Below are 24,114 nucleotides of genomic sequence, written 5' to 3' on the forward strand. Positions count from 1 at the left end.
TGTTCAAGATTAAGACTATTTCATCATTATAAATTGTATGTTCTTAAAGTGTAGGGAAATGGTAACAGTTATTCTGAAATAAGCCCAAAGAAATTAATCATCCATTAGTATTTTTTCTAAAAGGAGAAAGCAGATTTTTTTTTTTTAATACAGCAAATACCTTAAGAATGGTTTAATGTGAAACGTAAGTAAGAATAATGTTTTTCCCCCCCTTTTCTCTATTTGTATGAAAAAAGAATACTTCACATTAAGCTCTTTTGAGTTTTCTGTTTCTTCTCAGGCTACCTTGTTTAATAACCAAGTATGGTATCAGTACGGCATCCATAGCACTCTTTGGAAGTGATTCCTGCTGGGGCTGTTTTTGAGGTTCTGTTTACAGTTCTTATTCCTAAAGCAGAAATATGGAGGGTTGAAAGATGGTGAAAAGATAAAATTGAGGGAGGTTATGGTTGTGCTGAGACCCTGAATCGCTGCTGTTTGCAGTGTGCTCCTCTAGCAGAGGAACAAAGTCAGTGTCCAAGGTGATGTTTCCATCACCTTTGCAATCATTCCTTTCCTGAGTTATTCTGGTTTATTACTATTACAGATATTTTTAAAATAATGATTATTATTTGAGCATGAATGGTGTTTATATTGCTGTTCTTTTCTTATTTCTTTTCTGCTTCCTAAGTATTTAGAAAGTGCATTCTAGTTTTATATACTGTTTATTTGATTACAGGAAGGAATTAAAAGGAGGGGTTATCTTGCTGTTATGTTTTAATTGTATGTACCAAGTCCAAAGCACGTTTTGCAGCTTTCTTTTCCCTATTATTGCATTCCTTCTGAAATGTCCTCCTCTCACTTCACTTTGATGTTTGCAGTTTAAGCCATGCAATCTCATTTAGATAAAGTCATTTAAAAACATATTCACTCTAAAATTTTACATGCGTGTTGATAAACTACTCTGTTTTCCAAAAAAATTAGTCTTCCTAAAAAATTGATCCATTCAGTGTCTACATTAATATCTTCGATCACTTTCCCAGAATAGTCATCAAAAAGCCTTAAGATTTATAAAGACTTTTTTTCCAGCAAATCAGCGCTAGCCATGCAATATTTATTATTCTTGTCATATAGTGTTTTCTTACTAAAATAATGAAGGTTAATGTCAACCAGAAGTCAGCACTATTTTCTTTGCCAGGTTGAGCATTCATCCTATGCTAGATTCCATCGTGTGTTTTAAGATGCTTTTTGTTTGCTTGGTTTTAGATTATGGGGCTTGATAGGCTTACTATCGCAAATATTAGGAATATTTTCTTTAGTTGTCTTGTTAAATGAGTGAAGCAGGAAATACAGTAATCTAGACTCAGGTTTTCTATTAGATTTCACAGAATAATGAAATATTCTAGATTACAGAGAACCTCTGGAGGTTGTCTAGTTCAAGACTCTATTCCAAGGGACTTGTCCAGTCCACCCTCACGGTAATAAATGTATGAATGAATAATAAATTAATAAATGAACAAAAATCTGATTTCCCCAATTCCAACTTGTGTTTGCTGTCTCTTTTCCCTGTCCCTTGTCCCACTGCAGTGCACCTCCAAGAAGGGTCTGGCTCTGTCTTCTCTGTGTCCTCAGGCAGGCAGTTGTAGACAGCAGTAAGGTGTCTTCCCCTTCTCCATGCTGAAAAAGGCCAGCGCTCTCAGCCTCTCTTGGTATGTCGTGTGGTCCTTGGTACATCTAGTTCTTTTACTAGCTTTGTGACTATCTGCTAGACTTGCTTTTAAGACATCTCTTAGAAATTCATGAAAGCAATTTCGTGAAGTTTGGGGTTTTTTTTTTAGTTTGGGATATGTATATCCTTACAAGTTTGCTAAAAGAAACGATAAAATATTAAACAGTAATCTGAAATACATTGACTTACTTTACGCAGATGATGACTGTTAATTTACATTCATTAGGTTTATTTAAAATCGGATCAGGAAGTATTTTTTTGTCTCTGCTACCATTTAGTAATGCTGACATGTTTTCAGTGAAGAATAAAGGTGGTGGTGTGAGTGTAGGGTACTCTGACAGCAGCTTTAATGACTGTCAGTATAAAATGAAGAGTTTTCTTCCATCTTTCTCAAAATCATTTCCTGTTTTTAAGATACAATACCTTTTGTTAAGTAAGCCTCTGGAAATGTTGTCTGGGGTTTTTGACTTGTAACCAATTCAGTCATCTGATTAAATAAAAAGTTTACAAAAATAGTACTTTAGGGCAAAGACAAAGCATGAGAATTAGAACCTAATGTGGGGAAAAATCACAAAATTATTTTGTGTGATTTACAAATAAATATCTTCTCAGTCTGAACTGCAGTGTACAGTACACAGTTTTAAAGCACATAGTAATAAAATTTTTAAAAAGAAAAAAAAAAAATTATTCACATTGTGGCAAACACTGAGGGCCTGCCTATGGGGAATTCCTACAGAGAAGTCCCGACCTTACTGAAAAAAACCCAGCAGTATGACCTTAGATAACTTTCAGCTTTTTTTATCTCATATTTTTAAAATGTAGTAATTTGTATCTTGAGTCATGAGCATAAATTTAATTGTATCAAAGAACATGCATATAATTTTTCAGTTAGGTTATTTTTACAAAACGTATAGGTGTACTACAGCACCAGGTGATAACTGATTGTCATAGACAACCGGACATCTGGTGTTAATGCCGTTGTCTCGCTTTATAAAATATTGATCAGTTATTTTACAGGTAGATGACAAGGAAAGGAAAAAAAAAAGTGCAATCTTCATAAAAATATAAAGAAATACATACTATATTGTAATTTGCAGGGATTTTTGTAACTTAAAGACAGTGACTGTAAAAAGTACAAACTGAAAGAAATGGTGATTTTTGTACACGATATTTCCCAAGAATAAATGCAAAGTACTTAAATGCTATTTTTCCTCTGTTAAATAGAGTAATACAGACTATAGGAAAAAATCCCTGAATAAGTGTAGGAAGTTGTTTAGGAGACTATGGGGGGAAAGAACTATAGTACTGAGCTAATTACAGGACAGTCTTTATGTACATAAAAGGCAAACATGACACAGAGAGATAAATAGTTCTAGATCTAGTTAAGTGGTTTATATTAGAGTAATGTTTAAAGTTCAGTGGCAAAATGCATATTTCTAAAACTATTTTAGGTATTTTTCACAGTTCCAGTTATTTACTAACACATACATAACATAAATGATCAGTAAAACAGAGTCTTTAAGTTGTCTGACAGTTTCTTGGATGCTCTTTTATTCAGTCATTTGGCCAAATCACTGTTACATCAGGGTGATGCTTTAGACTTTGTGTGTGGCTGAACGATACGAACTTTAGCTGATCAAGGCTACTGTAATTCAGGAGTTGTACTGAACTGATCCCTTCAGAACACTAGCACATGTTTTCTGGGCTTGAAAATGAGACAAGTTGCAGATGTGTGTTTATATGCTCAGCAAATGAAGTCTTTGAAGACTATACAATACATAATTCACATAATGCAAAAGCATTTAGAAATCTGCTGGTCGAATCATCATAGTTGTGGCTTTGAGAGAGTATCCTGAGCCTTTCCAGTAGTACCACTTGATACCGTTGAACTTGTTGTTGTTCTGTCGTAATGGATAATACATTCCATTGAGGTTAGAAGGACCACATGCATCAAACCACCATCCTGCAAGACAGAAACAAAGACATCAGCAGAGTTAATTTTCAAAATAGTATATAAGGGCACTTTTGTTGTCCTGAAATTAGAAAGAATCTAAACCCAGTTTTGCATTCTTATAATTTGGAAGTGTCAGTATAAAATACTGGCCTCAATCTCAGAAAACAAATATATTTATGTATTAACTACATATTCTTGAAGCATATGTAATACAATGTAGTTTAAAATTGAGGGGGGAAGGTGTTCAATCAAACTTAATTTATTATCAATATCAAACGTTACTGTTGACAGTCTGAGGGCAGAACTTGACATGAACTATAATGATATTTGAGTTGTCTTTGGTTTTTATCTGCCCTTTGGTAAATTCCTGCTCTTCCAGATTTGAACTGCTTTCTTAATTCTTTTTAGAGGATTAATTCAGTTATCTGTTTCAGTTCTCTGTGCAGATCAGTTCAAAACCTCTGTGCTGAAACTTGATAAGAAGGAAAAGGAGAAAAAAGCTGCCCAAACTTATTTTGTATCTTTATGGTCCTGACCTGTTAGTGGGTCATAAGGAACATTTATTTTTATTAATAAGATAATGTTTTTATACTTCTGTTATGATGGTGATAATGTGTGTGTTCTGTTTTGCAGGGCAGTAATCCAGTTATCCGTTTGGATAAACTGAAGCTGTCTTTTGTCTTGTAACTTGAGTTATAGGGAAACGACCCATTGCTTAAGAGACAACAGGAAGAGAAGTCAAACTCACAAAGCAGTTATCTACATTTCAGAATGTGCAATTCTAGACTGACAAATTATAGAATGACTTGGGTAGTTCAAGGTAAAAATACCACCTAAAACTCCACTAGTGAATAATCATTAGAAAAACATAGCTATCTCATATGTGGTGTGTCTTTGCCACTTCATAATTATATATTAAAATATGAATTAAATACTTGTACCCTTCTGTGGCATGTACAGTATACAGTAGCTTTTGGGGGGTTTCTGCCCCCCTGGGTAGTTAGGGAAAGGGTTTGTGCCTAAAGAATCAGAAGCCATTTCACTGACTAACTGAATCTCTGAAACAGATTTTTTGAGGGGAGTTAAGTGTTTTGATCTCTGAATGTTATCTCTTTCCTTGAAGAAGAATCTGCTGTCTCCCTGATTAGTTCCACAATTACAGATTTCCTTGTGCCCCAACTTTAGAGACTTCTTTCCCTCTGGTTTTAACTTCTCTTGTTTAACTTTAACCTTTGTCAAATTATAAACTATTTCATTTGGAGTCATCATACTAGTGTTTCTACCTGTAAGTCTTGGACTTCTTCAGTAGTCAAAAGTTACTAAGTCAAAATTATCACTATTTATCTTGTAGACAATTTTAGTGCCAATAAAAATAGGAAGACCAAGAAACAAAAAAACGTTCCTACCTCCTGTTAGCATTTGTGAACATTTGCAAATACATTTGTCATTGTCTGCATCCTTTGTGCTAAAATCATTTCCTGGTTGGCTTATACTACTTATTTTGCCCGCTGTCCCAGTAAGTCCTTTAAGGTAGATCCTGTAAAAGTGAGGAGTGGAAAAACAATTATTATGTGAAAGTTAATGGTAGTTGATCTGCAAAATAATTATGGAATAGTTTGTAATAAATATCCTGTTCACATTGTTGAGTTCTCTTCTAGCCAATGTACTGTAAGATATTTTGCAGCATAATGTTTTCATATGAGCAGAAATGGCCAGCACAATATTCTAATGAACAGCCTCCACATTTGTAGAGATGACTATTTTGTTCGTGTAATGATAGAAGAAATGAGAGCAAGTAGATCATAACTCCTGGAATTTTTCATGTAGATCATGCATTTCTTAATACTGTAAGTACTTATATAATGTATGCCATTATTTTTTTGATCAAGTTCAAAAGTTCAAACCAAGACTACTTTGATTCCTGTTTTGCTGTTAGCACAGCATGGTAATGTAGCATTATGACTTTGCATCTGTGAGAGATAATTAATTGCATTACCTGCACTACTAATTACCAACTAGTAACTCATATTTTAATAGTTTCTTAATATTTCCCTTTTCCCTTTCCCAATTACTCTTCCTTTTTACATCCTTCATAGATTTGTTACTGTTAAATCATCACAGGTATTTAAGTTTGCTTCAATTCTCTGGCAAGATAAGCTTCAGTGAGGCTGCAGATGCAGTGTCAGCAGGGAGAGACACAGGACACCAACTGAGAAGGTGATTACACAGCTATTACTGTGTTACCTTGAATTGAAAGGATTTAAACCCTTCACTCCCACAGTATCTCTTTGGTGATTGCATTTCTGTAGCAAATAGCTCATCCTTCTCAGAGGTATTCTATTTGTTTAAGGAGGAGATCTGACTCTGAGAATTAACTTGTCCCTGGATCAGTCTTCATCTTGCATGGAATTCTCTGCTTATGATAGAAGTTGTCTTTGGAGACTTAACAGATTATTTTAACCAATTTTATATTCCCTATTTGAAAATATTTGAATTTGAAAATATTAAAAATGAATTTTTTTTCATTTAGGTTTCAAAATATCAGCTCATTACAGATTTTCTCAAAAATCTCTTTCAAAAAGTTAAATATTCTGTTTTTTCTTAAGGTGAGCTCAAAATTCTGTAAGCCCATTTCTAATATAAATGGTACTAAAAGTTCCAAGTGTGATGTACAAGCCTGTTCTCAATATAATTTGAAGTTTAATGTAAGCAGAGTATTAGTCACTTATTATTTGTTTTTTAAAAGTACAACTTAGTATAACAGAAGATGAGAGGCGGTAGATGTAAATCGAAATGAGAGGTTCTAACTAGATATCAGGAAAGCCTTTTTCACCATGAGGACAGACAAGCAGTGGAATAGGTTGGGCAGTCTCCACCTTTGGAGGCTATCAGGACCCAATTGGATAAAACCCTGAGCAATCTGGTCTCACCTCATAGCTTGGAGATCAGGAAGTCTGACTCAAAGTCCACTCTGATCTCAATTTTTCTACGAATCTATAAAATATCAGTTTTATGGCCCAACTCATAATCTTTCCAGCATTCAGAATGTATTAATGCTTTTAGTGTAAAAGAAGATACTCTTAATTGAATATTCTCTTTGGGTTTTTTCTTTTTCATGATGTTAAATATATTCTTTAAACCACTGCATTTTATGATGCCTTCCATGTTTGGTTGCATATTAAAATAAAGTATCTATTTACAGACAGCCAACTTAGTTTTCAGTAATTATTTTTTAATATTGTAAATGGACAAGGGTAATGACCCATTTTGCAAAGGTTGCTTTATAAGTATTTTAAAACATTACTTTAGAAAAAATCTCTGCTGTAGGTTCAGACTGTTTCCAGATGAAAAAATATTTGCTTTGGAATTGAGACAACTGTGTACTACTAAGGCATTAAGATCTAACATTTTGAGGGGGGGAGATGCCAATAGTTTTGAATTGCTTTGCATATAAGACTTGAGTTGAAGTAACAGCATCAGTTCTCTCTGGTGTCAGACTGACTGTTTACAACAAATAGCTGCTAGAAATCTCGGAGAAATTCATCTAAATTTAGACAGTTTTTCTGTCCAGTCACCTAAGTCTCCATGAATCTATAAGATTCTTATAAGGAAACATTTCATGGACCATGTAGTAGGAAAGCATCTGTTACACTGCAGAGTCTCTAATTTCTTCTGTAACCAATCAAACAATATCTACTGCATTTACAGAAAGCTTGGAGAGTGAAGTATGAACTGCCCATATATTCCAGCCGTGACTGATACTATTTCAAAATGTGTAATATTATGATACTATTTAAAATGTGTAATACTATGATAATATTTATTTTTATATAAAGTATTTAAAATGTATATTATTTCCTATTTTAATTAATCAAATACCTAAGAATAAATTATGAAGCTTTACATTTTACAGAACAATCGGAACATAAGTAATAGGTCCATTAATATATGGTGTTTAAATTGACAAGTTTGTTGGAGGGTGAGTGGACATTTGCTATTAATTAACTTCATTTTCACAGGTAGGGGAGTTATTCTTTGAGAATCCAAGCCAGTGGGTCAAGGAAGGAGGAGGTAGCATTACGTCAGTGTGCTCTTCACAAGAACAGAACAGCTCCTAGTAGCCACAGACTTAAGTGGAACATCTCCCTGCAGTATTATTCATCTCAGTCATCCACCTTCCAGAAATGTATTTATTGCAGGGAATCGGGATTTGATAGCGACTACAGACAGGTTCCTGTTGCCCTAAAGACTGTGAACTGCCATCTGCTATATTGCCATTTGTATCCTATCTAATACCATACCATCTTGTCATCTCTTTGTGCTTCTAGTGTGCACTAGTAAAATACACATTATCCCCATTGGAAAAAGCCTGATTGTTTTAGGCAATAGGTGAAAAATGGAGAAAACAATTTTCTGAGTGAACTGAAAAATCATCCTAATTTTTATGAAATAAGGTCATGCATCTATACAGTCTAGAATGATTATTATCAGATTTTTTTTACTCAGATCTGATTTTTCTGCTTACCTGTATTTTAGTTCTTCACTTGCTAGAGAGAAGTGGTCATACAATGCATATGCCTCATTTCCTTCCCAGTCTTTCAGGTGTATTTTAAGAACATAACGCTTCTGATTAGTCAGTTGAGAAACAAACTCATTTCCCAGCCAGTACTCACCAGCAGGATCACCAAATCCCTGTAATTCAAGTTGTATATTTAAACAGCTTTGTTTTGGTTTTGATTTGAATTTGAAATGATCATTTTATCAGTTTTTAAGTTTAATAGTTCTCAGTCTATCAACTAAAAATTTTACCTTATGAGGGTCATAAATCTGTAATATTTCAAAAAAATAATTTCAGAAAACAAACTAGGGAATCTGAAATGGTCAATCAATATTACTTAGTATATTTGGAGCAGTTTCTACTGTTGCCACTAGAAACACAAATATAAATAACTCAAAAACTGTGGACATATCATGGAACTGTTGATTAAAGAAAAGTGAGGTTTCTCTTTAAAAACAAACATCACAGTTGCAAGTCTGCTTAGGCAAACAAATTACACTACTACGACATTTTCTAAATGAACATCTAAAGACAAAGGCAACTTTTAAAACTTACATTCTAAGGATGCTATTGATTTATTATATTAGATTATAGATAATAATAACTCATATTAAGGCTTCATAAAACATTGTTTACCATTTTGTACTCTTTCCATGTCCGGTGGAAGTCCACACTGCCATCTTCACGTCTCTGAATAACTGTCCAACCTCCTCCACCAGTTTCCATGTCACAGTAGGCCTAAGGGAGTAAGCATGTAACAGCATAAGTGCATGCAGTCATGGGAAAACAAAAATACAAAGTATGTACTTTGCATCATTCTATAAAGTGGCAAATCTTAAAGTGTACAAATTGCAAAAGGTGTATTAACCTAAAAATGCTGGTTTTCATAGCTTTCATAAAAATCAGTTGTGGTTGTCCACAAATAAATGTGATTCCTCAGTATATATCACACTTAACAGCATACAAATGATGCCTTACAAATGGCTAATAGCTGGTGTTAAAAGAAGAAAAAAATTATTGAGGCTTCTGATTTTATACATCCCTCTTGCACTGATACTTTTGTGAGTTTCCTGATGAAATATTGCTCTTAAAAGATGTTTTCACTTCTCTTTTGTGAGAGATCCATTCAGATTTCCCATGGCTTGTCAGAGTTAAATTCAGGGTTAAATTCAGACAGTGAGCAAGCTGAAATATGTATTTCCACTGTCATTGTTCAATGCTTTTGCAGATGTTCTGACCCCAGAGTTAAATATAAGTGTAAAACAATTATTATCTTGAAGTCATTTTATTATACAGACTGCAATGAATATTTTATATTCTAGAACAAAAATGTAACGATTATAAGGTGTTTCCAAATCTTCAAGTCTTTGATTTTACCAACTTTTTGCTAAACATTTCAAAGGATTGACATGTAATAAGCAGATGACTGAACTCAGTTTTAGAATACCCAATAAATGCATCCTTGGCCCAGTAAAATTCAAGTTTATAGGTGATTTGTTCAGTCAATCTCCTTCTCAATTAAACCAGAAAGTGACTGTATTAAACAGAATTCTGGTGTATGTTCACTGCAGTGTCAGAGATAAAAGGTATTACTGAAGATGCTAACTGGAGACATGCTGATGGAAAAAAGTATTTTGAAAATTTATAGAGAATTTTGGAGAAATAGGGGATAAAATAAGAAAATCTTGTTAATGTTTAGGACCATTTTCCTTGAGAAAGGATTTTTAAATTGTTGCATCTAATTCTGCTTTACTGAAACTAGAACTTAAAAGTAGATGTGTGAAGTCAGTGGAGCTAAGTGTAAAATAATATAATGAAATCCAAACTGAAATCAGTATCTATTTAAATTGAATGTTAGTACTGATACTAACTTCAAGAAAAATCATAAATTTCTTGTACAAGTATTCCTGTTTGGAGAGTTCAAAGTTAATGCTCTAGGCTCTCATATGTGGGATTTATTATTTTTTTTACACTTTCTGCCAAGACACTGAAGTTCTGAGTCCTCTTCATAATTACTTTACATCTTTGAAAAGTTTTTAAATTATAGTTTGAGTATTAAACTACACTTCTAATCTGTATTCTAGATCTTTCATCAATTAAGTGAAATTGTATCTTCCCATTTACAGTAGTGGAGCCAGGATTTGGCTTCTTACACTTTGATAGGATATTTCATCTGTACAAATTTATTAAAAAACCCATCACCTAGACCTGAGCATTTCATTATGAATTTGGATACTTTCTTCTTTGTTTAAAAAAACTCTGTGGTCTTCCTTCTTACCTAACTTATTACTACTACTTGTCACAATGTGCCTATAAATGCCCCAAATCATGACTGAATGACCCTGAAGCTGTCTTTTTCATGCTTTTTCTATAGCAGACTGTCTAACCAATGTTAGCAGTCAGCAGATTGGAGTTCTTTGAACTGTTAGGCATCCTAGAAATTTTAAAAGTATGACTTCAGAGAAGCCAGTTTCCTTCTGTCCTGTGGCAGTGTTTTGTGTGTCATCTTAGGATGTAAAGTGTTCTCTTTACCACGTTTTCAATATAGTTGGCTCTTTTAGGGTATGCATGTATTTTTGCATATGTGTATTGTACGTTACACACACACATATTTACATAAATCAGAGTATTTACAGTGCAAGCAGAGGCATATATACTGTTCAAAGCCATCAGACTTTTGAAGGGAAAGAAAGCCCTTAGACCTGCAAATATTAAACATTTTAGTGTTTCAACAGTTTGTAACACATTGGAAATCCAAAGCAGATACTGTATTTTAAGATTGTATTGAGACTCTTTGTTCAGCATCAGAGAATTATGAGACATTAATTGGAGATTTTTAGGAAAGATAAAAGAAATAAGGAAAAAGTTGGATTAGAGTTTATTGTTAAAGAATGTCATGTGAATGGAATTTAACTGCGATGATTGGGTTTAGAAAGCTAAGTCACGTGATGTGTAATGTATATTGTGAAGATTAATTTCCACAGGACACGCTGAAGAGGGGTACTAGGGATGGGCTAAAACAGATGCTGGCACTTTCATTAAATATCACTACATGTTAAAATACTGATAGAACTAGTGATCAAATATCTGTATAGAGAAGGCTGTAGAGAAGGTTGTTGACTCTGAAGCTTCATCCAACTGGAAGGACAGTATAAGCAGCCAGACTGAGAACAGAACTATTTCATGCTTCTCCGAAACATACAGTTTTTAACTACTTACAAAGGAAGGCCAGGTATTAATTTACATGAGCCACCGATCCAGTCTGATACTGCTGTTGTAGATGTTAATTTGTGGGTTTGAATGTTATATGCGTTTTTCTCGATGCCTATAATCTAAATTTCAGTTGAGCAGGAATTATCATTTTGAAGATATAAATGCCTTAAAATAGCACTTCATTCAGTTGTAATGAAATTAAAATATTGAAACAGTGAATGACTGTGAATGTCTTTAATAAAATATTGCAAATTTTTCACATCAATAATGATTTTATAAATTTTATGTAAATTTGGGAATATAATTTTTCCACACCAAAAAATTACATGTCAATCATTTGTAAGTGCTTCTACAAGATGCCGGTTTTATAGTCTTGGAAAGGGAAAACCTTTTCTTCCTTGGGTGGAACGTGTGACGCAGGCAAAGGTAATGTACTGGTTACATCATCTTCTAGTGTCATAGTAACTGTTTTAAAAGATGAGAAGATTATTGCCGTTTGAGATTTCAGTGTCTGGTTTCTAAGTGCTGTACTTCATAGTTGCACACATGCTCCCTTGGACTAGCTAAAAAGTAAAAATTCTTTTTACCACCTATTAAGTAAACATCATGCAATGAGATGTTTTGATTTTGATGATTTGTTTGACTGGCAATCCAGAACCCTGTCTTTCAAGCCCTCACATATGCAGCTTTGCTCATGAAATCATTCCTTTACTTTTAAGATCATTTCACTTGGGAAAAAATGAGGACAATGAAGAAAAATGGCAGGAGAGATTACAGAAAGAAAATTAATGAAATAAGTTGATCTATATTACTTTTTACTAAAAAATATTTAAGTGAATTATATATATTCCCAAGTAATTTTAAGGGTAGAGATAGGCTATTCAGTAAAATGAAGATTGAGGAAAGGATTTGCTTAGTTTAAAATAAACACAGTAACTTGCTGTGTCAGTCTGCAGAGGGAATAATTTCTTCGTGATGTATGTGAAAGATGAGGGGAGAAGAAGCATTTATTTGGACTATAATTTCTTTTTTTAAAAAAAATCTTAATTCCCCAGTAAAATGATAAGCATATGAGACTTTCTCTAACACTCATTACTAGAACAGAATTCTTCTGACCTTTCAGCCTAGCCTAGGTTTTATATTCAAAAGGAAGAAATGTAACATTTCATAAAACTAGTAAAAATAGATACCAAGATTAGGCAGGCAGCAGGAGTCTTCAAACAGATGCCAAAAAGACTAAAGAGATTAGCGTCTCAAATTACAACAAATTGGCAGGGGGAATATTTGCTTTATCTAGTGAACTGTTTTACTACTTACAGTTTTAGCAGCTGCAGCACTATGAGAGCTAGGGTCAGATGTTTGTATTTTTCACCTTCAGCTAAAGGTGGTGGTAAATAGCTCTTTTTCAAACTGGCAACCTGTCACTGGTGCCCAAGGGATCGATATTGGGCCAAATGCTGTTTAGTATCTTCATAAGTGATCAGGATGATGGCATCAAGTGTACCCTGATGAATTCTGCTGATGATACCAAACTGAATGGGGAAGTAGACACTTTGGAAGGGAGAGTCACCCTGATGGAAGCCCTGGATAGGCCAGAAGAGTGGGCTAACAAAAACCTTAGGAAATTCAGCAAGGTCAAGTGTAAGGCCTTATACCTGAGAAAACATAATCCAGGAGTGCAGCACAGACTGGGATCTACCCAGCTGGGGAGCAGCTCTGTGGAAAGGCACCTGGGGGTTCTGGTTCACAAGCAGCTCAATATGAGTGAACACTGTGCTGCTGCATCAGCGACAGAGAAAGCCAACAGGATGCTGGGTTGCATCCACAAGGGCATCACCAGCAGAGATAAAGCAGTCATTGCCTCACTCTACTGAGCCCTTGTCAGGCCACACCTGGAATACTGTGTTCAGTTTTGGCTCCTGCTATACAAAAAAGATGTGGACAGGCTGGAGAGGTTCCAGAGGAGGGCCACAAAGATGGTCACAGGACTGGGGAGCCTGCCACATGAGGAAAGGCTGAGAGAATTGGGTTTGCTCAGCCTTGAGAAGAGAAGGCTCTGGGGAGACCTCATCACTATGGGCCGGTATTTAAAGGGTGGCTACAAAGAAGATCGAGACTCACTTTTTACAAGGAGTCACATGGAAAAGATAAGGGGTAACAGGTAAAAGTTACTCCTGGAGAGATTCTGATTGGACACAAGAGAAAAAAAATTCACAATCTGCCACTGGAATAATCTCCCCAGGGGAGTGGTGGATTCCCCAACATTGGACATGTTTAAGATTCATCTGGACAGGGTGCTAGGCCATCTTGTCTGGAAAGAAGAAAGGTTGGACTAGATGATCTTTGAGGTCCCTTCCAACCCTGTGTTCTATGATTCTAAAGATCACTGCTGTATTTTTGAAAATGCTGTAATGTACATGTAACCACAAGTAGTCCCCTTTCCAAAGGTGACAGGCACATAAGCTGTGAGCAGTCAGTTTGATATCTTCACTGTCTAGGAAGTTGACTTCCAGAGCAAGTATTTTTTCTTGTACATCAGGATATTTGGGGTATAAGCATTTTCAGACCCTACTTTCTAATGGTGAGGCTAGGGCCTTACCAGGATGAATATTCGCTACAGTTTTTATACTAAAGCAAATGTGGTTGCCCCATCTTCAGTGTCCCTTTGCATCACTTTTAAATCATGATGCTCAATGACTTTGTATTCTGTTATCTTAGCTCCTAGAGTTGTGACTAGATAAGAATTGTGATCTTAGTTTCCTTGCTCTGGAAAATATAACTACTCCTGTGTTTTATAATATAATTTAACCTAATACCAGTTACCAGTGAAAAGACAGATGATCAGAGTTCTAAAATTCACAAAAAACCCACCATCTGAACCCTTACCGTATCAGAGAAGCTACACATATGCTCTTTTTTGATGCTTGGAGTTGGAAACAATTTTTGTATGTGTATTTTCGACATATGGTCCATGGCATGGGCTCCTTTTGAAATTACTAGCTAGTTGTCTGGATGATCACTTTTTAGGAAAGTTATGCAAAACCATTTTGTCAGTAAATTCAAACTTGCCCAAATCACTTTGTGCAAGAAAGTTTTTGTTGAAAAGGCCTTGGCTTGGAACGTGTGTCAGTTCTGGGGCAAATATTCAGCTCAGCAGGGGTGGAAATGGGGAAGATCTTAGCCACTGCTTCAGCCACTGTTTTAAGATTTGGGATAATACGTTAGTAATAGTTGTGGTAGAAGCTGAGCTAATATTTTAGGATCATCCAAACTCAACTATTCTGCCTGGTTAAGACCAGGAGGTTAATTGGTTCAGGTGACTGCTGTAAACATGAAACTACTGACATTTTATGGGTTTCCCTCTGCCGTTTTTTACCGTGTCAGAAGTCTTTTGCTATTTTTCCTCAGTGTTTTTAAAAGGATTTAGCTTTTGTCCTTGTGCAGAACAGGAAAGCTTGAAAGCGTGAAAATATTAATGGAATGAAATAATTGTTTTCCTCTCAGGTCTTGTATGCAATTCTTTAGTTTTGGATTATGATGGGAGACAAATTAGTAAAGTGGGATCAGTTACAGATTACACAGAAGTTGTTTATAAGCCTGTTGGGAGGTCAGAAGGTGTTACAAGAGGAAAAGACAAAAACATAAACAGCAGTGCAGCACTTTTGGCAAATAAAAAAGGTCATTCTGTTTCCTGGTCTGAGTGGCCATCCACATTGTAAATAGGTGAAAATGGTGTAACGTGTTGATTATCCCTAAATCTTTCCTTCCCTTGACAACTCCTCTTACGCATCTGTATTTGTATAAAAAAACCTGCATCAGATTAAAACTTTTTACTCTCTTATTTTTTGTGTCATACAGTAAGGAAAAGTTTTGTTCTCTTCTTAAGTGTCTCTTCATTCTATCTGAAGTGGGAAGAATAAGATTAAAATTATTTAATATTATTACATTAATTACTAATTTAATTATTACATTTTAACTATTTTTTTTAACCTAGTCAATTACCAAAATGGGTGTTTTAAAGTGTTTTAAGCCTCCATGTTAAAATGTAAAGCATTTAATATTTTATAGTCTAGGAAATTTACACTTGTATTTTTATTTCAGGGATAGAATATTTTGGTAGGTTTTAATATTGTAGAAATGCGTGTTACTTTGGCTTCTCAGATCATATAAATTGCCTAAGCATTTATGTCTTTGAAAATGCAGTGTTAACGTTTATGACATAAGTTTTCATTCTGTAATATGGCATGCACTTGTGTCTGCTTTTAGAAAATATGCATGCTCTCTATATTATATTCGATAGTAAAATTAAAACCAAAGGTAAAAGATTCAAGGAATGTAACCCTTCCTGAGAAGTGTAACAGACTGCTGCAATCTATTACTTTAGGGATGTAGTAGCTTGCATCTCCTCTACCATTTAAAATTGTGATTGTAGATATCTATGCTCTTTAAATACCATTCTGTTTCATGTGCAATAAACCACTTTATTGCATCTTATGTAACTAATTTTCTTATGAAACAGATGTATTGAATATAGACAAGACTATTTCAGAGGAAAACCAGCCTCTTTTTTTTTTTTCCAAGAGAAGCAGATTGCAGATATCATAATTTCTCTAGATGATATCTGCAAAAATTGTGCATTTTATGTATTGTATTTTATAGATCTTACCCAAACAAATTGCTTAGTTCCTTTAGTTGAGAGCTTTGTAAGGGTAAAGATCAAGGGCTATAGAAAGTTATGGCACTTCAACGACCCTAGTCACTGGTGAACTTAATTTCTAAACCTTTACTATCAAAACTTGGGGAAAAAAATGCTTTCTGTCAGTTTTACCAGTTGATTTTCCACATCAGCCCTCATTTTTCTCTGCTTTTTTACATTTTCTGTTAGTTTTTTCCCCCCAAGTATTTCTGATATAATAAAGTAGAGCCTGAAGAATTGCATAAAATACTTCCCTTTTTGTAAGAAAATGTCTTCAATATGAAACTATAAAATAAAAGCATTAGAAAATTATTTAGTGTTTGTCCAAGAAATATATTAAGTATCTTTTGATATTCAGATGTCCCTTTGCCTCCTCAGCCTGCTGTGTCTGGAAAATTGGAAACAAATGTTCATCGTTTGAGCCACACTCCTCAGAATGCTTACTGCAGTTTTTGGTTCTTTATCCTCACAATCCACCTGGGACTTCTCTGCCTTTCAGCTTTTATTGATTGTTTCAACTGAATTATACTATCTGAAGCTTTATAATTTTGTTCATTTCAGTAGATGGAGCATCTCTGTCAGGCATTTACTGTTTCATCTACTGAGTGCCATTTTTAGCTTAAGGTCTCTTCTATAGAGGTATGGTGTATTGTGTTTACTTAAATTGACACTGAAGTTCATTTCAGTTAAACACATAGGGGGGGAAAAAAATAGCCATTGAGGAATTTAAACTGATCTAGTGAAACTGCTGCAAACTCTCACCTTTTATTTAAATCAGAGCAGTATTTTCCTGGAAAGTCCTGTTACCGGGTGTCAGTTGTGCTGATCTAATTGCTAATCTAATTGTTACACAAATGCCCTTAAAACTCTGCATAACAAGTAACTGGAACCTGTACAGGAGTCCAGTACTAGTAGATTGAATACATGAATACTCATCCATGACTGCTCTTCCATGCCCCTGATTTTACCTCCTTTTGCCACCTGAAAGCGACTTGAGTATATGAAGAAACGAAGAACTTAGAAGGGACAGGAGACTGCTGATTATGCAGAGCAATTGTGTTGGAGTCAGAGGTTTTATAAAGACATTACAGTACTATATTGCTTTAGTTATGTGGAAACAAAGAATGAAATTCTGGCATGCTGAAGTGAATAACAAAATGCTCCTTCGTTTCAACTGAGACCAGATTTCACCTAAAGGACTTTCTTCTTCCTGTGAGATACTTAGATCTGTAAGTGATGAAATGCTCATAAAAAACCCACAGTAAATAATAAACATCACTATCAACCAGCCTTTAAAATAGCATGTTCACCAGATCAAATAGCTTTTTAAAACACAGTATGCCTAGGTAGCACTTTTACAGCCATCCTACCTTCTTTTCTTGTACAGTGTTTGAAACTGTTAAAGTGTAGATTCCACTTGTTGTCAGTCCAGATTTGAAAGCTTCAGCACAGTCTTTGAAGCTAATTTGCTCCTCTTTAGCTATGAAGTTGTTCTTAGCTGTTAAAAATACAATAGAAATTGAGGGCATTAAGAGGAGATGAATAAAAGTTATTAAAAAGTAATTAATGGTGTAATCAGATTAAAGATCTGCAGCTCCAAAAAATATGCCTGGTCCTGAAAGAAATGACAGATCAAGGTGTTAGTTATGTGTGTTGTTACTTTCTATTATTTAGAGATGTTATTCTGCTATGGGCATAGTTGCTCGATAGGTTGAAAAGTGCTCACACTACTGTGCTGAATAAGAAAACTTAGGACATAGCATCTCATTCAGTTGAACAGTTTCTGCTTCCATTCGTTGCCTCTGCTGGACTCTATGTGCATCACAACCTCTGCATGCATTAACTATTATACAAACATATCTAACTAGCAACTGATCATATAATGACCTTTGGCCAGTACTCTAATACTGTGAAATCTAAAGTAAGACTTATGAAATCTTTTATAATACAGCTGACTGGAATAACTACGCTTACAAAGATTTAGCTAGTATTTTGCCCGTGTGCTGAGACAACTTTGGATGTACCAAGCTGAAGCTTGGTAGCTCAGCCCAACCCACTAAGGAAACATCCCTTCTGGAATTCATTTGTGTAAAATACACATTTTAATATGCCTAAGCCTTCTTATTTTACAGAACAATCTAAGGCTCATCTTTTTCTTTGGTTCTTTATTAACTATGGAGGTTGGAATTTCCTGGCATTTTGCCTGCTGACTGATATTTCATATTTGACCCTTTTGGATTGGTTCTGTGTATTTTCCCTTTTAATTTAATCTAACAAGCGCAGCCAGTTAGTACAAAGTTTTAGTGCCATATAATTACATGGTTATATTACAGTTGCTTATTATGTTCTTTTTAGCTTGCTTATTCATTATTTACCTGTTTTGCCTTAAATATAAAAATAACACGTTCAGTTTTAATTGCTTTTCCACACTCTATTGTTTGTATACTGTCTTAGAAGCTTTCCCTGCTAATTTTGTCTTTTTGGCAAACTTTCATTATTTTTTCCACTCTGGGTTTAACAGTGTTGTAGCCAACATGACTTTGACTTGTTTACTTATTTGTGCACTAGCATAGCAGATAACATCAGCAGGAACATGTACAGCCTTGGTTATGGTATTTAAGGGGATAGTGTCAGTTACTAAGACAAAAAAAACTTAGGATTTACTTTGTTTAGAAAAACCTACATCATCATATTATTTAGGACACTACTGAAAACGAGGATTTCTGAACACCATTTTCCTTTTTTGTAATCCAATTTACAGGAATGTAGCATAGTCCCATCTAGACTGTATTTTAAGTTGTAATGACAACTGGTTTTAAATTTTCTAGTATTGAAATCCTCTTCTTTACAGGTTCTCTAAAAAACCTTTTAGAGGTGTGTATTTCCACTCCTGAGAACTTCACATGCAAAAATGCCAGATTCTTTACTCTTTTGTATCCTTCTTCAATTGACAAAGTCCCATATTGGTCATGAAATTCAAGGTAACGAATTTGTTCAAATCGTGTTTAGTCATAACTTTCAGTTTATGATGTGTGTGGATTTTTTTATGGAGCATGTGAATCTGCATAAATTTGGAAGCTATGCTTTGTGGCTATGATTTGTTGCAGGGCTGACAGACATTTAGGGGTGAGATTATTGCCTATAAAATTTGCTAGGCTGAGGGATTTTTAGGATCAACAGGGAAGCTTCCGTGAAAGACTAGAGGACTTCTGGGAGTACCTGCTGCCCTGAGCTGGTGCTTTCTGTTGTCTCGGCATACATAGGTGCTAAAAACTGGGCCAGTGCCAATTCCTTTGCCTTTAATAGCCGTTATAATTTGTCCGTTCTTTGATCAACTCTAGGTGCATAGAGCAATGAGAGGTAGCAGAAGTAACCTTTGTGAGCCATGAAGAAAAGCTACAGGCCTCCATCACGCAGTTTAAGCTAGATATATGGTCAAGGGAGTGTATCTTGACAGATGAATGAATGCCATGTGAGATTAATGATACTTGGTATCTCTGTATTTTTTGAACCGCTGGGGAAGTGGGAAGGCAAATAAACCACAGAAGATGAACAAAGTGTTGACAAGAAACCACATAAATATTGTGGTTGTTCCCCCCCCAAAAAAATAGGTTAGCTAACTCATATGCAAAATTTAAGGAGAAAAAAAAATACATACTTGTTGAGAAGCAGAAGTGTGGCAAAACTGGTTGTAAGACTTTATAGGTAATAAAGTACACAAATTAGGAAATGCCACTCAAATGATCTAAGAATGTCTGCTTTTACTTACAGTTTGGTGTAGAGATCATAGTAAGCAAGTTATGAACAGTCTCCATCAGATCATGTTGCTGTTTTTGCAGAACAGAGTTGTTTACGGTAGCTGTAACCAACTGTTTTTCTAGTTCTTCTATAATAGAATTCTGTCTGGCTACTAGGACTTGAAGCTGATCTTTTTCATCTTTTATTGACTTCAGCTGAAGTGTGTGCTTGTCCTCCATCTCAAGAACTCTTTTTTCTAGAAAACTAAATAAAAGATTACTATTAGTCTCCTCAGAAAAAAAATTTTGAACGGATCTAAAGAGAATCAAGCCTGTTGCAGAAGTTTCTTTCTTCATAAGTACGCAACTTCATTCTCTGATGCCATGCGTGCAGTAGAATGCTAAATGAAAGTGGAGTTTGATACATGTTCTTTACTTCATTATATTAGTGCATTAATAAACAGCATCTACTATAGCCTCCGTAGCAGGCTTTTGAAGTGTAACAACTGGGTGTTTGATAATTAAACATTATGAAAGGAAAGATGCGGTGAAAGGTTTCATGGTTTTACCCTATTAAAAGATGAAACTCATTTAAAGATGAACCTATGAAATTTTCAAATCTCATGTAATTGTTATAAAATATATACTTAAATAAATATTACAGCATTAAGACAGGGAAATTGCAAATAATTACTTCAAGATGCGCTACTCATCTCCAGTTCTGGAGCTGGTATGAATAGGTGACTGTCTGGAACATTATTTAATTGGTAATTGTTCCAATGCAGACTTTGAGACAGTTGGTGTTAAAAGATGCACAGCCAGAAGGGAGAAGTTCACCTAAAATCCACTGTTGTTATTGAAAAAAAACTTGAACCTTATAATTATGTTTCAAGCAGATTAGCTCAATGTCAGATTGTCTTTTGTTAGGTGAGAAACAATGCTTTTGTGCTTACATGGGTTTTACAAGGGTTGTCTAAAGTCTGCTGAGTTTGAAACCAAAAAAAAAAAAAAGTGACATTTTAAAATTTAGTATTTACTTTCCATTTGATAAAGATGCCTGTTTTTATTAAGTTGGTGGATAAAACCTTTAGGGAGCATATATAAATGTAGTAGAGTAGTGAACAAAAATGTCAAAACATGTCTCTTGGGTTTTTTAAACTAATTCTTTCAGAATAAAAAGCACTTTGCACATATGGTTCTCATTGAAAAACATGGCTTTGAAGGAGAAAACTGGATGTTACTGCTGCTTTTATATTTCTCTGTAAACTATTTATTGCCAAAAGTAAAATAAGACCCTGGTGATATGAAAATGAAACTAGCTGAAAAAAGGTATGAGCCTTTGGACAACAGCTGTTACAGAAACAGATAGGAGTCATAGTTGGATATGAGTCTGAATTTCAAAATATCGACTAGTAAGGAACATTGAATATGAGGAGTATGTGACTTTTCTCACTGGGTTAGAAAAAAACTGTGGCAATGACCTGACTGTCACAGCATGGCTGTGTACTACATGAAAATAAACTTTTTGAGATGTGGTTGCACTGGATTACTTTGAGTCAGGTTACATAATCCATAACTTCATCTGGATAAGTTTAAAGCATAGAAATCAAATTATATATAAACAGAACACAAGAAGAATAAGCCTGCATGATTCTCTAGGCCTTAAATAATATATGACCTTTGTAATAAGCATAGCTGGGCGTGGGGAGCTTCTGTACAAGGCCTTATTTTTTTACTTGAGTGCATTTGTTTCTAAAACCTTTAGACAGGCACTTCAGGGAATAGCATTTTATTGGGTTGATAGGAAAACTTACCTGTTTTTTTCTTGTAATTTAGTTATCTCGTTGGTCTGATCTGAAATCTGTCTTTCTAGTTTGTTTGTTGAAAGAGAGTGTTCCAAAAGCTGAAGTTCAAGTCTGGTTGTCTGGTTTAATACCTAAGTAAAATTTATAAAAATATTTGAAAATCAAGATACTTTTTAAAAAATGTCATTTCTTTATGTTGTGAAAACATGCAAATCACCACTTAAGCCTATAATTAAAAATTCTTTTTCAATATTTAATTTGGGCACAAATGCTCATAGAATTAGAATCAAGAATACATGGAGTTGTACTAATTTTGGTGTTACGCTACCATATATCATTGGAATATTTCAGTAGTATGCTACATTTCCGACCAATGGCTGAGAGATACTGCATACTTTAGTTTTGCCCTTAGTTTGCCCATACCTTCCCCTCTGTTATGATATTCTTATTTCATTACTGGAATGATTATGGTTGTTGCTCAGAGAGTAATTTGTTTCTTAGTCTGGTGTAGAAAGAAAGCACTTTGCATATCTCTCACTGGTTGAAATCTTGTCCCAGTCCTGAAATCACTAGATAGTTCCCTCTTAGTTATTTTCATTAATCCCCAATTATATTTTAAAGTGTTCATCATGTAAACAACACTTTTGTGGGTTCATTCCTTGCATTTTACATTACCTTTTCTATATGTGTTGTCTACTGTCTAAATTTATTTGCATCTCTCGATGATGAAACCCAGATATTGGGAAACACAGACGACACTTTGAGGCATGTTTTCTAGAAATATTTTCTCATTGTTTTAGAACAGCTTTTTATAATTCAGAAGAATTTGGCTTTCCTTGGCAGGAAGAATTGATTACTCATGTCCTTCATGTAAAACAGTCATTCAGGACATGATTTCACACTTAAGTGTAATAGAAAACTATTGCCAAAAGTAAGTGTCCTTGAGAGAGCAACCGTTTGGTTAATTTCCTGATGTGGTTAATTAAGCCCTTAACCCAGTCACCAGTAATTTCAAGCAGAGAAGGAAAGTTGCAGTGATTATTTTCTTCCTCTAAGCAGAAAGTAAATGAATAATTTCCACAAAGACATTACTGTGAATGAATAAATACATTAAACATGTGCATAATACTGGGCTCCTGAATAATACAATCAGAAAGTTGAATTCAGTACACCTGTGAGCTATGAACTATCAGTTTATCAAAGAGTTCACAAAGGCTTGTTGTAGGTTAAAAAATGTAATTTAATTCACTGGATGAATTCTACAGATAATAAAATGTCTAACAAGTATTTTAGGTTTTGCACGCTGTTTACGTTATATAAAATGTTGTGTGCTGCATCCTATATTCATTATTTGTTTTGGCAATTATATATCTGAATTTTCCTACCATGTTAGCAAAACTACGAATACATACCATTTACATTGCTTGGACTTGTCCTTATAACATATTAAAATCTGCATTCTATTTCACAGAATGTCTTATTGTAGTTCATGTTTTTCAATTAAAGCCATAATTAAAGATAAACCCATTAATTTTCTTTTTGTTTGAAATAATTTAGAGAATAATATGTACACTGGGCAAGTTTACTTCTGTGTGAATATGCTTTTCTAGTAGCCTCCTCCCAATTCCTTTATTCTGGATTCATCTCTGATTCATTTATTTATCCCTCTGTTAAATAACAATAATATAGTGCATTGTGCTAGAAATGAACTGTCACCCCACTTACAGCATCTGTGAAAATATTCATTAAAAAGATACATTTTTCTTGATAAGAAGTTTTAAAAAATAGAAAATAAAATTTAAATGTCAAAAAGCAATTAGCCTGGTAAACGGAACAAATGCAGTTTGAAGGCTAAGAGCTACAATCTAGTGGTGAGAGGTGAATAATCAACAGAGGTATGCAAGCGTTGTATAAAAGCACACTAGTACCCAACTGATGCTTGGATATGGTATAGTAGTTTTAAGTATATTATCTTTAAAGATAAATGTAACAACTGTCTTGCTAGACATACTTCAAATCCTGGTGTAATGGAAATCTTTCAGGTGACAACAGTGGGTTTGCATGGAGCTCTGTTATTACCAATTACTAATATTTCCTTAAACTGGTTAGAGATGTTGATTATGATTAACTTCTAATTGCTGAACTGAATAGTGTAACACTAAACTGTTAAACGTGTAGTTGTAGGTGTTTGGGAAGTAGAAGCATTTTTAGGTTGAAATTCATTACTTACTTGTGCTTCAACATCTGTTAATTTGCGGGTCTGTTCAGCTGTTTGATTTAGTAAGTTTGTGCCTATTTCAATCATTACTGCAGTCTGGTTCTGCACTGCAGTTTGCTGGATCTCTACCATTTCTTTCTTCATACTGTCTTGGATGTAATTCTCAAGCTACATGGGAAAGGAAAGAGAGAAGATAGTTGCATTCTTTAAATGTTGGGGGGGGGG

General features: G+C 34.6%; 2 protein-coding genes across 3 annotated transcripts in view; one reads left to right on the forward strand and one right to left on the reverse strand.

The window, feature by feature from the left end:
• The window catches only part of MCPH1 (microcephalin 1), a 131,470-nt gene that overhangs the window by 50,811 nt on the left and 56,545 nt on the right, over positions 1-24,114 (forward strand).
• ANGPT2 (angiopoietin 2) overlaps positions 208-24,114 on the reverse strand; it is a 46,334-nt gene continuing 22,427 nt past the window's right edge. The window contains exons 2-9 of one of the 2 annotated variants that reach the window (XM_026845197.1): positions 23,902-24,057; positions 21,681-21,802; positions 19,899-20,131; positions 17,500-17,627; positions 8,857-8,958; positions 8,188-8,354; positions 5,069-5,199; positions 208-3,671 (exon numbers count right to left, since the gene is read on the reverse strand). In XM_026845197.1, the coding sequence (XP_026700998.1) occupies positions 3,511-3,671; positions 5,069-5,199; positions 8,188-8,354; positions 8,857-8,958; positions 17,500-17,627; positions 19,899-20,131; positions 21,681-21,802; positions 23,902-24,057 (1,200 nt within the window). In that variant the 3' untranslated portion in view covers positions 208-3,510. The remainder of the gene's footprint in view (positions 3,672-5,068; positions 5,200-8,187; positions 8,355-8,856; positions 8,959-17,499; positions 17,628-19,898; positions 20,132-21,680; positions 21,803-23,901; positions 24,058-24,114) is intronic. The other variant, XM_026845198.1, reaches the window with a different exon arrangement.

This window comes from Athene cunicularia (assembly GCF_003259725.1).
Source record: "Athene cunicularia isolate RWA chromosome 3 unlocalized genomic scaffold, athCun1 chr3_part1, whole genome shotgun sequence".
Classification (NCBI taxonomy): Eukaryota; Metazoa; Chordata; class Aves; order Strigiformes; family Strigidae; genus Athene; species Athene cunicularia.